This window comes from Hemiscyllium ocellatum, chromosome 16 (assembly GCF_020745735.1).
Source record: "Hemiscyllium ocellatum isolate sHemOce1 chromosome 16, sHemOce1.pat.X.cur, whole genome shotgun sequence".
Classification (NCBI taxonomy): domain Eukaryota; kingdom Metazoa; phylum Chordata; class Chondrichthyes; order Orectolobiformes; family Hemiscylliidae; genus Hemiscyllium; species Hemiscyllium ocellatum.
Genome location: NC_083416.1, coordinates 36,910,218 through 36,926,356, shown reverse-complemented (window position 1 = coordinate 36,926,356; position 16,139 = coordinate 36,910,218). Strand labels below are relative to the sequence as shown.

The following is a 16,139-nucleotide window of genomic DNA, read 5'->3' as shown; positions in this document are numbered from 1 at the left end:
AAAGAATAAAGTTAAAGTTAAAGTGTTCCAAACGTTAGACTCTAACTTTAGGTTTATTTCTCTCCACGGATGTTGCCAGATCTACTGAATGTTTTCAGCAATGTCTGTTTTTGTTAAAAGTTAAAATGGTTTCAGTTAAGATTACCACTAAATGTTTACTAAGCATACAACATAAATCCAGTAAATTCAATTTTTAAAGCTATTAGCGTTTGAACTGTTTGGAGTTTTGTAAATGAAACAGTAGTTTGACAGAGCAAGAAAAAAATAAGTGAATGATGCCAGATGGAGGATTAGCAGAAAATGTTGAGAGTACAGAAAAATGCCACAGGTGCAGAAGCTTCAGCCCTCCAGTAGGACTAAATTAATGAATTAAAAAATACCCCAAAATGACAAGTCATCTCACCCTCTACGAAATTCTGTTAAGTTTGATGAAATTACCTGAAACTGCAACAGTTTCTCTGTTTGCTCTTGCGTTAGTTCCTCCTCTTCATTGCCAGGCGCCGCCATCTTGGATCTTGCGTTCCAGGCCTGTGCGGAAGTAGATGATTGTTGGGTAAAGTCACAATCACGAGATGCAAAACAAAAACTGCGGACCAAGGAATAATCGACTTTTGGAGTTTGTACCGATATTTAGAAATTATACGAAGTGTTTCTGCGCATCCAGTTTTGGATTTCGATGCATTCGAGTGGGCCGATTACGGAAACAGCCGAGGCTCTTCGGGAACGTCCGGCGCCGATCTTAACCGTTGATAGAGTTGCGTCGCCTGGGTTGAGAGCTTGCAAGTTTAGTTCAGTGCAGCCCGCAACAGCTACTGGGATTTGGGCCGCCGTTTCCGAACCGGGAGGGTCTAGAATTCCATAACAACAATACCTGAATCCGCATATTTGACATTTAGTGCCCGTCACAAGCCGTGTCTTTGGAAGTTACCTTCCCTCACTGCCAACCTCACCACCGAATGCATGAGACTGACCACAGGCAAAATTGCGTTTCAATGTACAACGTTATTGACAATGGTTGATATACTTGGATGAAAAAGAAGTTACTGAAGTTAGTCATGCTAGACATAGAATGATATCATGCTAATGTTTGCAATGCAATTTTCCTTGCAATTAATCTTCAAACTTGTAGCTGAAAGTTTTTTTTTCATGACTATGAAATTCACTGTTTGAATTGCGTTTTGAAATTGTCAACCCAGGTTAAATTTACCTTCTGAGTTCACTAACCTCTTACCTTAATATCTCCCTCCATGAAACTCCTCAACCCACATTTGCAACCATCCCTTGCAATCAATCTTATGTGACCTCAATATTCTTATTCCAGACACTTCTTTGTATCGCTACCCAATTTTCAACCTTCCTGTTTTCTGTGTATGCTCATAGGAACCTGCTCCAATTCATACTTATCAGCTGGGTACTTCAAAATCCCACTGTCTGGTCTTTGATCTTCAATAAAACAGATCAACCTGCACCTATACCTCCAGGCTTGATATCCTACAGTTGTCATTGATGCCATGAGTCTCACCCTTTGATCACTTCCCATAAGTCGAAGGGTAATAGACTTGAATAGATATGGCAGACATCTAGTTTAGGCATTCTTTATGAGATCTGACTTGACCAGCTGTTGCTAGAACTTGTGCTCTTAAGCCAAAACTGCTTATTTTATCAGGATAATTCTAAAATATGAAAATAAACAACAGCTCCTTTTGTTAGCATTCATCCACTGCACCTCCAACAACATATTCTCCCTGTCCTAAAAACAATCCTTGTTCCCTGACATTGATCTTTACAAACTGCCACTTCATTTTCATATCATCTTTCTTCTCCAAGAATCTCAAATATTCTGTTGTCACTGAATCTGTATTCATCTTTCTTGGAACCTCATATTTGAATCCATCCAAATTATATTTCTATGGCTACCTAACTGACAAAGTCATAAATGACATCCTATTTGAGTGTGACAGCAAATTATCCTTTTGTTCTAATAAATCTGTCTGCACCCCAGATCAATTTCTTTGATAGGAGAAATTGAATAGAAGCTTTAATTTTAAAAAAACTTGCCCAGATTCATTGTTATCTATTTGATTTTAGTGTTGATAATGCATGGCACTGGAAAAAGCACAGCAGGTCAGGCAGCATCTGAAGAGCAAGAGAGTTGATGTTTCCGGCATAACCCTTCGTCAACTGACCTGCTCCTCAGATGCTGCCCAACCTGCTGTGCTTTTTCCAGCGTTATGCTTTATCAACTCTGACTCTCCAGCATCTGTAGTCCTCACATTCATCTATTTACTTTTAACCTGACAATAACCTGCATCTGCTTTTGAACTGTTACATCTGTTGTTTCATAAGGATCATTGACTCCTCCCTATTTCTCCTCGTCAGTCTCTCCCTCAGTGACACTATCAGAAAACACAGGAGCAATTTCCACATATATGCTGATGATAAACAACCCTACTCACGTTTACCTATCATCCACATTCTATAAATTATTAGGTCGTTGATCCAACAGAAATTTCTTCTCAGGAAATAAGCAGAAATTTCCTCCAATTCTATATTGGAATGACCAAAATCATTATCTTCAGTGTCTTTCTCACACAAGCACAAAACTGAACCCAAATTCTTTGCAATGCAGTGTCAATCAAAGACAAGTTTCCAACATATTCCCAATTGCTACGTATGCCTGCTTCCACCTTGCAACATCATTGGTCACCATTCCTCAATTCATCTGCTGCCAAAATCCTTTATAAGCAACTATATAACTTCTATAATTATTCAAATGCATTCATGGGCAGCTTCTTATTACCATCAGTAGGCTTGAAATCTACCAAATCTCTGCCGCTGGTGTCCAAGCTCACATAAAATCCTGTTCACCCATCATTACTATGCTCAACAACCAAGGTTGTTTCAGAGTTAACTAATTCATTAAGTTAAAATTTTGTTTTCAAATCACTCCATGGTATCATCTCTCCCTATTTGTATCATATCTTCCAACTATGTGACAGTCCAAAGTACCTATGCTTTTCAAACCTGACTTTCTAAGCATATTCATCATGTTCTGAGCTATCACCACTCTAAACACTCAAATTCCTTTCTTAAATCTTTTTGCCTCTCTATCTCTCCTTTTTCCTTTGAAACATTCGTTAAAACCTACATTTTTTATCACGTTTTTGGTTATTCACCCAAAAATTTCCAGTGATTGGTCTCAAATTTTACTAATATTTCATTGAAGTACATCAGAAATTTGACAGCCTTAATTGCAGTATGTAAGCACAAATTCTTGTTAAAATGCTGTTTTCATGAAGGACAGTATTAATAAATAATAAAATGGCTTTTTTTTTGGCTCAAATAAAGTACTTCCTCTGTTCTATTAACTAACCTGAAGTAACTAATAATCTAGATTGCTTTTCTTTAAAGCATCAATCCAATTTTTTTAAAAACCTGGCAAAAATTATTGCTTTCAAGAGGGGCAAAACTAATCAAATCCGAAATCCTACAAAACAAACAATCTTGGAGACTTCACTTGGTTAATGGTGTTGTGTAAATACTATTTGACATGATTATTATTTCCATTATCCATGACAAATTCCTGCAGTTTCAGCCTAGAAAACTTCACATATACTGGTAGGTTTCACCAGGACCACCCCATAGCTGTGGAAGTGAAGGAACACATTGTTCTGACAGTACAATTGAAACGTTTTGAGAGCTAGGACTGGAGCAACACAGAGGACAAATTGACAAAGGTCACAACATTTTGACTTAGTCTATTAAGTTGTCTTACAAAGTCGAAGGAATGTACTGTACCTTTAAGAAAGAATGAAAGCTGTTTTGCACTGAGAGCTTGCAGGCACCCGTCATGTGACTGACTAGCAGTCTCAGAGTGTATTGGAAAATTGAAAACATGTAACATTTGGCCATGAAACAAATACCTGAGTTTTGGTTGATGTTTTGACAACCGTTCGAATTGAACCAAGCAGTTTAAATTATGCCCCAGGATGCTAAAATCCAACTGATTTTGAATTTACTGTTTTGCCAACATCGAACCAATGAAAGGATCTGATGCTGGGCATATAAAGAAGCAGACATTTTGACAGTTAGATATAGTGAGACCAACTGCCATCGCCAATGTAATTGTCAGCAACACACTCTCTATCAAAGGTACCTTTTTCACATGAAACATCTTTGCAGCAAAAGACCAAAGATGACCTAGGGAGATCTACAGCCAGAGGAAGACAGACATTGAGATGACAGTCATGTGGTTTTGAAATTAAGTTGATGCAATTTTAATACAGGTTTTTATCATAACAATATATTGTTATAGAATGGGAGTTAGATAACAAACATTGAAGAGAACGGATACTTAGAGTTGTAAATTGTTATCATTTAATGTTTGTTTTTAGAGATAAAGAATAAATTCATGTTTTTTTTAAATAGTGGATTTTGAGAGTTTTCAGTGACTCATACTTTAACAGATTACAGAGCAAGGTGAGCTTTTCTGAGTGTTTGGTTTAATTATCAGAAGGGTTCACCGCCGTGTTGTAGCAGTTGTTTCCTTTTTAGAATTTGGAGGTTCATCTTTGTGCCCCCTTTGCTATTTTTTGTAAACTTGATTGATGAAACAAGGCAATCCAGTGTTCTCATGACTGGCTGGAAAGAAGAGTAATGAGGCAGGCAGCCAAGCATTCCTTGGCCTCAATATTCCTGGGTTGGAAGGTGACAATCAAAATTTAATCTAGGGATTACTGCTTCAAAATGTGAGTGGGTGGACATTGGTTGAGGGCAGATGTGAGGTTATTGACTTGAATTCCTTGCTCAAATAATTTAGCAACATTCATTGGCACAGACTCACACAACGGCAACTTAAGCAATTTACTGGAATTAAATCAATGACCTAAGGTGAGTAGAAGATTAAATATCCCCAAATATAAATCATATCTCTTTTTGTTAAACTGTTCAGTGTCATACGAATTCCCTTAATCAAAACTTTGTGCTCTCATTCATTGTTATCAATGTTAAGAACTCTATTATTGGTCACATTGTACATGGATAAAATTAGTGAACCATGAATGTGTATTCATTCAAATGAATCACAAATGTAAAATAAGTCTCAAACAATACTTTAAAGCAACCCACTATAAATAACGTAACAGCTGTTTTAATTCTGAAACTACTTTTGCCATGACAGCAATCCAGATGACTCTCCATCTTGCAGAGAAAAACTGAAAATGAACCATGATCAGCTGAATGATTACTGAAATTACAGCTTGTGGTAAATACAGAAACAAGACAGTCAACAAGACTTTGCTTTTATATAGTAGTTTAAGTAAAATGAAACATCTCAAGACACTTCACGGAAGCATAATTGGACAAATAATGATACTGAGCCAAAAAAGATGTTCTATCTTCAGTTTTTCTCACTCACCTGAACATAAACTGGTGCTGAAAAGACTCAACTAGTATTTTGTATATACACAAACACTATACAAATTAATGCTGGAGAAAATTAATTATTTCACACCATGAACAGGAAAAAGATTTCTAAATTAAAATTCTATCAGTCAAAAAAAAAGTAGTTTCTATGACCCACCATTGTGCTCTGAAAAAGGTTTGCCCTATTGGCTTTCAGAATGAAAGAATCACTACACTGTGGAAGCAGGTCATTCAGTCCATGGAGAAAGCGAGGACTGGAGATCAGAGCTGAAAATGTGTTGCTGGAAAAGTGCAGCAGATCAGGCAGCATCCAAGGAGCAGGAGAATCGACGTTTCGGGCACGAGCCCTTCTTCAGAAATGAGGAAAGTGTGCCAAGCAGGCTAAGATAAAAGGTAAGGAGGAGGGACTTGGGGGAGGAGCTTTGGAAATTCGATAGGTGGCAGGAAGTTAGGGTGACGGTGGTAAGGTGAGGGTGATAGGCCGGAGTGGGGGTGGAGCAGAGAGGTTAGGAAGAAGATTGCAGGTTAGGAAAGTGGTGCTGAGTTCGAGGGTTGGGGTTGAGACAAGGTGTGGGGAGGGGAAATGAACCCAACCTCCACTCCCGGCACCTTTCCCTCCAACTGCAAGAAATGCAAAACTTGTGCCCACACCTCCTGCCTTACTTCCCTCCAAGGCCCCAAGGGATCCTTCCATATCCGCCACAAATTCACCTGCACCTCCACACACATCATTTACTGCATCCGCTGCACCCGATGTGGCCTCTTCTATATTAGGGAGACAGGCCGCCTACTTGCGGAACGTTTCAGAGAACACCTCTGGGACACCCAGACCAGTAAAAAGTGAGGTCTGCAGATGCTGGAGATCACAGTTGAAAATGTGTTGCTGGTTAAAGCACAGCAGGTTAGGCAGCATCCAAGGAACAGGAAATTCGACGTTTCGGGCCAGAGCCCTTCATCAGCCCCTAATGAAGGGCTCTGGCCCGAAACGTCGAATTTCCTGTTCCTTGGACACCCAGACCAACCAACCCAACCACCCTGTGGCTCAACACTTCAACTCCCCCTCTTACTCTTCCAAGGACATGCAGGTCCTTGGACTCCTCCATTGCCAGACCATAGCAACATGACAGCTGGAGGAAGAGTGCCTCATCTTCCGCCTAGGAACCCTCCAACCACAAGGGATTAACTCAGATTTCTCCAGTTTCCTCATTTTCCCTCCCCCCACCTTGTCTCAGTCCCAACCCTCGAACTCAGCACCACCTTCTTAACCTGCAATCTTCTTCCTGAACTCTCCGCCCCCATCCCCACTCCAGCCTATCACCCTCACTTTATCACCCTCACCTTAACCTCCTTCCACCTATCGCATTTCCAATGCCCCTCCCCCAAGTTCCTCCTCCCTACCTTTTATCTTAGCCTGCATAGCACACTTTGCTCATTCCTGAAGAAGGGCTCATGCCCAAAACATCGATTCTCCTGCTCCTTGGATGCTGCCTGACCTGCTGCGCTTATTCAATCCATGGAGTCGACATGAGGTCTTCAAAAAGCATCCCACCCAGACTCACCCCCTACACTATCCCTGTAACCCTACATTTCCTATGGCAAATCCACCTAAGCTACACAACTTTGAACTCTGAGAGGAAACCTACACAAACTCTGGGAGAATGTGCAAACTCCACTCAGACAGTCACGCAAGGGTGGAATCAAACCTTGGTCCCTGGCGCTGTGAGGCTGCAGTGCTAGCCATTGTGCCACCTGTTTTCATATTAACATTATCATTTGCCAATTATGTGTTGTAATTCACCATCAGATGTAGATAAGTAAGCAAGTGTCCTGGCCTTGATGGAAAATATCCCAGTGTACGAAAAGAAGAGGGCAGGGGAAATAGCAAATGCACTCATGATAATTTACCACAATTTGCTGGACTTTGGGGGGGTTCCGGCAGATTGGAAAACAGCAAATATGATGCTACTGTTTAAAAAAAGGAGTTTAACAAAAGGTGGCTAACTATAGGGCCATTAGATTTACTTCTGTCATGGAGAAAATGCTTGAATATATAATCAAGGAAGAAATAGTGAAATATCTCGATAGAAAAATGCATTAAATGCAGCATAAGCTAGAACATAAGAACTAGGAGCAGGAGTAGGCCATCTGACCCTTCCAGCCTGCTCCGCCATTCAGTAAGATCATGGATGATCTTTTTTTTGTGGATTCAGGTCCACTTACCCACCCTCACACCATAATTCTTAATTAATTTACTGTTCAAAAATTATGTATCTTAGCTTTAAAAATATTTACTGAGGAAGCCTCAATACTTCACTGAGCAGGGAATTCCATAGGTTCTGAACCCTCTGGATGAAGAAGTTCCTTCTCAATTCAGTCCTAAATCTGCCCTCCCTAATTTTTGAGGCTATGCCCTCTTGCCCTAGTTTCACCTGGCATTGGAAATAACCTCTCTACTTCTATCTACGTATTCCTTTCATAATTTCGTGTTTCTATAAGAACCTCCCCCCCCCCCAATTCTCCTAAATTTCAATGAATATAATTTCAATCTACTCTGTCTGTCCTCATAAGCCAACCCGCTTAACACCAGAATCAACCGAGTGAACCACCTCTACATCCTTTCTAGTGCCAGTACATCCTTTCTCAAGTAAGGAGACCAAAATTGCAGTACTCCAGGTGTGGCCTCACCAGGACCCTATAGAGCTGCAACATAACCTCTCTGCTTTTAAACTCAATCCCTTTAGCAACAAAGAATAAATTTCCATTTGCCTTCTTAATTACCTGTTGCGCCTGCAGACCAACCCTCTGTGATTCATGCACAAGGACAACTGGGTTCATCTGCACAGCAGCATGCTGCAATTTCTTATCATTCAAGGAATAGTCCTTTTTATTGTTATTCCTACCGAACTGGATTACTTCACATTTATTAACATTGTACTCCAGCTGCCAGACCTTTGCCCACTCGCTTAAACTAGCTATGTCCCGTTCCATAGTTTGATAGTCCTCCGCACACTTTGCTCAGCCACTCATTTTACTGTCACCTGAAAACTTTGACACACTACACATGGTCCCCAACTCCAAATAATCTGTGTAAATTATGAATAATTGCAGTCCCAACACTGATCCCTAAAGCACACCACTTTTCACTGATTGCCAACCAGAATAGCACTCACTTATTATCACTCTTTGCTTTCTGGTATAGAGTCATAGAGATGTACAGCATGGAAACAGACCCTTCAGTCCAACTTGTCCATGCTGACCAGAAATCCCAACCCAATCTAGACCCACCTGCCAGCACCAGGCCCTATCCGTGCAAACCCTTCCCATTCATATATCCATCCAGATGCCTTTAAATGTTGCTATTGTATTAGCCTCACAACGTCCTCTGGCAGCGCATTCCATACATGTACTACCCCCTGCGTGAAAATGTTGCCCCTCAGGTCTCTTTTATTTCTTTCCTCTCTCACCATAAACCTATGCCCTCTAGTTCTGGACTCCCCGACCCCAGGGAAAAGGATTTGTCTATTTACCCTATCGATGCCCCTTAATATTTTATGAACCTCTATAAGGCCATCCTTCAGCCTCTGACGCTCCAGGGAAAACAGGCCTAGCCTATTCAACCTCTCCCTATAGCTCAAATCCTCAAACCCTGGCAACATCCTTGTGAATCTTTTCTGAACCCTTTCAAGTTTCACAACATCCTTCTGATAGGAAGGAGACCAGAATCACACGCAATATTCCAAAAGTGGCCTAACCAATGTCCTGTACAGCCGCAACATGACCTCCCAACCCCTGTACTCAATACTATGACTAATAAAGGAAAGCATACCAAACGCTGCCTTCACTATACTAACTACCTGCCACTCTTCTTTCAAGAAGCTATGAACCTGCACTCCAAGGTCTCTTTGTTCAGTAACACTCCTGAGGATCTTGCCATTAAGTGTATAAGTCCTGCTAAGATATGCTTTTCCAAAATGCAGCACCTTCCAGTTATCTAAATTAAACTCCATCTGCCATTCCTCAGCCCTCTGACCCATCTGATCAAGATCCTGTTGTAATCGGAGATAACCTTCTTCCCTGTTCACTACACCTCCAATTTTGGTGTCATCTGCAAACTAACCGTACCTCTTATGCTCACATCCAAATCATTTATATAGATGACGAAACAGTGGGTGGCACGGTGGCACAGTGGTTAGCAATGCTGCCTCATAGCACCAGAGAGCCGGGTTCAATTCCCGCCTCAGGCGACTGACTGTGTGGGGTTTGCACATTCTCCCCATGTCTGCGTGGGTTTCCTCCGGGTGCTCCGGTTTCTTCTCAAAAATGTGCAGGTTAGGTGAATTGGCTATGCTAAGTTGCCCATAGTGTTAGGTGAAGGGGTAAATGTAGGGGAATGGGTCTGGGGGTTGCGATTCGGCAGGTCAGTGTGGATTTGTTGGGCCGAAGGGCCTGTTTCCACACTGTAAGTAATCTAATCTAATCTAACGAAAAGTAGTGGACCCAACACTGATCCTTGTGGCACTCCACTGGTCACAGGCCTCTAGTCTGAAAAGCACCATCACCCCCTGTCTTCTACCTTCAAGCCAGTTCTGTATCCAAATGGCTAGTTCTCCCTGTATTCCATGAGATCTAACCTTGCTAACCAGTCTCTCATGGGGAACCTTGTCAAATGCCTTACTGAAGTCCATATAGATCATACTGCTCTGCCCTCATCAATCCTCCTTGTTACTTCTTCAAAAAACTCAATCAAATTTCTAAGACATAATTTTCCATGCACAAAGCCATGTTGACTATCCCTAATCAGTCCTTGTCTTTCCAAGTACATCCTGTCCCTCAGGATTTCCTCCAACAACTTGCCACCACCAATGTCAGGCTCATCGGTAAATAGTTCCCTGGCTTGTCCTTACCACCCTTCTTAAATAGTGGCACCATGTTAGACAACCTCCAGTCTTCTGGCACCTCACCGGTGACTATCAATGATACAAATGTTTCAGCAATAAGCCCAGTAATCACTTCCCTAGCTTCCCACAGAGTTCTAGGGTACACCTGATCAGGTCCTGGGTATCTATCCAATTTATGCATTTTAACACATCTAGCATGTCCCCCTCTGTAATATAGACATTTTCCAAGCTATCATCATCAATTCCCTACATTCCAAGTTTGTTAGTTAACTAATCCTCCATCTATGCTAATACATTGCCCATAATGCCTTGCAGCTTATGGAGCAGCCTTTTGTGCAGCATCTTGTCAAAAGTCTTTTGGAAATCGAGATTCACCACATCTACGCGTTCACCACTCCATTGCCTACTGTGTTCGTAATGCCTTCATAGAATTCCAAAAGGTTAGTTTAGCATGACCTGCCCTTCATGAACCTATGCTGCATCTGCCCAATGGGACAATTTCTACCTAGATGCCTTGCTGTTTCTTCCTTGGTAATAGACTCAAGCATTTTCCCGCTACTCAAGTTAATTGATATATAATTCCTCATCTTTTGTCTACCTACCTTTGTAAACAGTGGTGTCACATTTGTTGTTTTCCAATCTGCTGGAACTGCCCCAGACTCCAGCGAATTTTGGAAAATTACCACAAGTGCACTTGCTATTTCTCCCATCATCTCTTTTAGCATCCTGGGATGCAGACCATCAGGGCCAGGAGACCCTTAGCTCCATTAGCTTGCCCAACACTACCTCTTTTGTGATAATGATTGTTTCCAGGTCTGGCATGTTATTCATGCCCTCCACCGTGAAGACTGACACAAAATACCTATTCATTACCTTGGCCATTTCCCCATATCCTATTACTAAATCCCCCTTCTCATCCTCTAAAGGATGATGTTTACTTTAGCCATACTTTTTTTGTTTTATATGTTGATAGAAACTTTTACTGTGTGACTTTATATTCTGAGCTACATTTTTTTTCTCATAATCTATTTATTCTTCTTTATAGCCCTTTTGTGGCTTTCTGTTGACCTTTAAAGCTTTCCCAATCTTCTAGTTTCCCACTGATCTTGGCCACTTTGTATGCCTTCTCTTTCAATTTGATGGCCTCCCTTATTTCCTTAGACACCCATGGCAGAATATACCTTTTCCTACAGTCCTTCCTTTTTTATATACTTTTGCTAAGCACTTTGAAAAATTGCTTTGAAAGTCCTCCACTGTTCATCAACTGTCCTGATATAAAGTGTTTGCTTCCAATCTACTTTAGCCAACTCCTCCCCCATCCTATTGTAGTCTCCCTTGTTTAAGCACAGGATCCTGGTATTGGATTTTATGTTCGCTCTTTCCATCTGTATTCTAAATTCAACCATAATGTGATTGCTGCTTCCAAGAGGATTCCTAACTATGACATCATTAATTATTCCCATCTCATTACACAGGATTAGATCTAGGATAGGACCTTTGCCCGAAACGTCAATTTTCCTGCTCCTCGGATGCTGCCTGACTTGCTGTGCTTTTCCAGCACCACACTCTTGAATCTAATCTCCAGTGTCTGCAGTACTCACTTTCGCCTAGATCTAGGATAGCTTGCTCCCTCATCAATTCCACTACATACTGTTCAAGAAAAAAAATCAATGAACTCCTTCTCGAGGCTACCCTGATCTGGTTCGACCAATTGACAAGTAGATAAAGATCCCCCATGATAACTGATGTACCATTTTTACAGGCATTAGTTATTTGTTTGTTTATTGCCTGTCCCAAAGTGATATTATTATTTAGTGACCTATCAGTGACTTTTTCTTCTTAGAATTTCCATTCAAATGGATTCAACCTTATTCTTCACAGAATCTATAACATCTCTCACCACTGCCATGAATGACAAAAAACTGAGAATAGTGGTTAATAGGTGTTTTCAGACTGGAGGAAGGAGTTCCCCAGGAATAAATGTTGAGACTCTTTCTTTTCTTGGTGTGTACTGGTGATTGTACTGCGTGGATCACATGAAACTTGAAGGCATTGTAAACTGTGATTGTAGTGTAGAGCATTGAAAGGACATGGAAAAGATAGAAGTTGTGACACTTGATGAATTGCTCATTTGGAGAATGGCCTGCTGCAACAATTTGTGGTTTTTTTTAAAGAATCGTACAATCCCTACAAGTATGGAAGCAGACCATTTGGCCCATCCCAACCCTCCAAAGAGCATCCTTGCCCTCTACCCTCTCCCTGTAACCCTGCATTTTCCATGGTTAATCCACCTCACCTGCACACTGCTGACCAATTTAAGATGGCCAATCCATTTAATCTACACATCTTTGGAATGTGGGAGGAAACCAGAGCAAACCCATGTAGACATGGAGGGAATGTGCAAACTCCACACAAACAGTCAGCCAAGGGTGGAATTGAACACGGCTCCCTAGCACTGCCAGGGGGCTGCAGTGTTAACCGCTGAGCCACCGTGCCACCTACTTTAAGAGTCAATATTCCTAATCTAAGCTAGGAAAAGTTTTGTTTTGGTCCTAACTATCATGACTTCTGAAGAAGGGTCACTAGACAAAAATGTTAACTCTTATTTTTCTCCACAGATGCTGCCTGCTAAGATTTTTCAGCAATTTCTGTTTTTGCTTCTGATTTCCAGCATCCACAGCTTTTTATTTCCTAATCTAAGTTTTTGAATGGAAAGTAATAGTGAATGTTACGGTGACAACAGCATGGCACATTATCATTGGCAGAAACAATTCTCCAGCAGCTTTAGGAATTGTTCCTCGGGGAATGAACACACAATGACCAGTGAAATTACATTGGAGGGCTGACGGGGATCCTGGATTGGATTTTATATAGTCAGAAGTCACATGACACCAGGTTATAGTCCAACAGATTTATTTGAAATCTCAAGATTTCGGACCACTGCTCCTTCGTCATGGAAACAGACCTTTCGGTCCAACCAGTCCATGCCAAACATAATCCCAAACCAAACTAGTCCCACCTGCCTGCTATTGGCCCATATCCCTCCAAACCTTTCCTATACATGTACCTACATAAATGTATTTTAAACATTGTAATTGTATCCACAACCACCACTTCTTCAGGAAGTTCATTCCACATGCAAACCACCCTCAATGTAAAGAATTTTCCCGTCATGTTCTTTTTTAAAATCTCTTTCTTCTCACCTTAAAAATGTGTCCCCAGTCTTGAAATCCCCATCCAAGGTAAAAGACAACGATCATTAACTCTATCTATACCTCCCATTATTTTGTAAACTTCCTATACTCTAGTGAAAACAGTCCCAGTTGAAAACGTGTTGCTGGTTAAAGCACAGCAGGTCAGGCAGCATCCAAGGAATAGGAAATTCGACGTTTCGGGCATAAGCCCTTCATCAGGAATCGAAACGTCGAATTTCCTATTCCTTGGATGCTGCCTGACCTGCTGTGCTTTAACCAGCAACACGTTTTCAACTGTGATCTCCAGCATCTGCAGACCTCATTTTTTTACCTGAAAACAGTCCCAGCCAGTCCAACCTTGCTTTATAACTCAAACCTTCCATACCTCGCGACACCCTGGTAAATCTCTTCTGAACCCTCTCTAGCTTAACAATGTCCTTCATATAACTAGGAGACCAGAACTGGACACAGTATTTCAGTAGAGGCCTCACCAATGTTCTGTACAACCTCAACATTACTTCCCAACTCCCGTACTGAAAGGACTGAGCAGTGAAGGTAAGCATCCCAAATGCCTTTTTAACCACCCTGTCTATATGTGACACAAACTTTGAAGAATTATGTACGTGAACCCCTAGATCCCTGTGTTCTACAACACTACGCTAGGCCCTACTCTTCATTATAGAAGCCCTACCCTTGTTTGTTGTACCAAAATGTAATACCTCACATTTATCCAGATTGAACTTGGTCTGTCATTTTTCATCCCATTGACCCATTTGATCAAGATTCCTTTGTAACCTTAGAAAATCTTCACTTTCTACTGTGCCAACAAGTTTAGTTCATCTGCAAACTTACCAACCATGACTTCTAAATTCTCATCCAAATCATTTATATAAATGGCAAACAAAAGAGAACCCAGAACTGATTCCTGTGGAATATCGGTGGTGACAGGCATCCAGTCCAAAAAGCAACCCTCCACCACCATGTCTCCTGCTGTTAAGCCAATTATGTATCCAATTGGCAAGCTCACCCTGAATCCACATGACCCAAGTTTACTAATTAGTTTATCACGCAGAACCTTGTCAAAGGCTTTACTAAAATATAGATAAACAACATCTACCCCTCTGCTATCATCAATCCTTTTACTAACTTCCTCAAAAATCTCAATAAAGTTCGTGAGACAGTTTTTCTCGCTCAAAACCATGCTGACTATCCCGAATAATTTTTTGCCTCCCTAGGTGTCCATAAATCCTATCTTTTCTAATTATCTCCACCAATTTACCCACAACTGAAGTCAGACTCGTAGGCCTATAGTTCCCTAGGTTCTCCTTACAGCCTTTCTTCAACAAAGGTTCAACATTAGCTACCCATCAGTTATCAGATAATTCACCTTAGTTTTAGATTATGCAAATATTTCTGCAATTTCATCTCTTACCTCCCACAAAGTTCTGGGATACATTAGACCAAGTCCCGAAGATTTATCCAGCTTTATTTTCTCTAAGACCTCCCGAACCTCCTCTTCTTTAACTGTTTTCTGTGAATTGTTTTTAAAATATCCAAATTTATTTTCTCCATTCTCTAGATTATTTATTTCTCGACAGTAAAAACTGATGCAAAATTTTCATTTAGTATCTCTCCCAAATCTTGGGGTTCAACATTAGGACGGCTTCCTTGATGTTTGAGAGGCCCTACCCTCTCTCTCATATCTCATATTCTCTCTTTGCCTTCCTTATTTCTTTCTTAAGAATGCTCCTTCCCTTTTTATATTGATTGAGAGATTCAATTGTACCAACTTGCCTATACCTAAAGTAACATTCTCTTTTAGTCTTCACGAGAACCTTAATATCTTTATTCATCCACTGTTCCTTAATCTTACCAGCCTTATCCTTCACGCAAACAGGAACATAATGCCTCTGAACTCTTGTCATCACACTCTTGAAAGCCTCCCACTTTTCAGGTATCCTTTTATTTGTGAACAGTCTACTCCAATCAATTTTCGAAAATTCATAACATTTAAATTTGCCTTATTCCAATTAAAAACTTTAACTTTTTATGGAAGACATCCTTTTCCATAACCATTTTGAAACTAAAAGAATTAGTATCGATAGACCCCAAGTGTTCCCCCACTTTTACTTAAGTCATCTGCACTGTATTATTGCTCAGAAAAGTCTAGTTCTGCTCCTTCCCTAGTGTTTCTTGGACATATTTGACAAATTCTTCAACAAATTTTTATGGTAGCCCCAATGTTATGAAAAATAAATGCCCCCATTATTATGCTCGCATGGATCTGAGATCTCCTCACATATCTGTTTTTCACTTTCTGTTGGAAAACAACCTAGTGTCATGTGACTTCTGGATTTTATGTCAGATTTTTTTTTGTCTTTTTGATGGTAAGAATGGGTTTATTCTTCACCACAACCTGTTCATGAATGTTAACTCATAGCTCTGGAGTAGGTGAGATCTGTACCTACCACTATTCTATGAGACCTCAGTCAATTTTGTTGGCTTAAATGATTACTACCTCTTATCCTATTGGTAGAGGCGTCTGTCAATCACGTTTACGGAATCGACGTGAATGCGCAGGCGCGGTTAAACGTGGCCAAGCAGGCGGAGCCCCTGCGCAAGG

At 40.8% G+C, this 16,139-nt stretch overlaps 1 protein-coding gene across 2 annotated transcripts in view; it reads right to left on the bottom strand.

Moving 5' to 3' along the window:
* faf2 (Fas associated factor family member 2) overlaps positions 1-16,050 on the bottom strand; it is a 37,033-nt gene extending 20,983 nt beyond the window's left edge. For both annotated transcript variants that reach the window (XM_060837135.1, XM_060837136.1), the window contains exons 1-2: positions 16,035-16,050; positions 439-528 (exon numbers count right to left, since the gene is read on the bottom strand). In XM_060837135.1, the coding sequence (XP_060693118.1) occupies positions 439-507 (69 nt within the window). In that variant the 5' untranslated portion in view covers positions 508-528; positions 16,035-16,050. The remainder of the gene's footprint in view (positions 1-438; positions 529-16,034) is intronic.
* Positions 16,051-16,139: the final 89 nt, after the last annotated feature.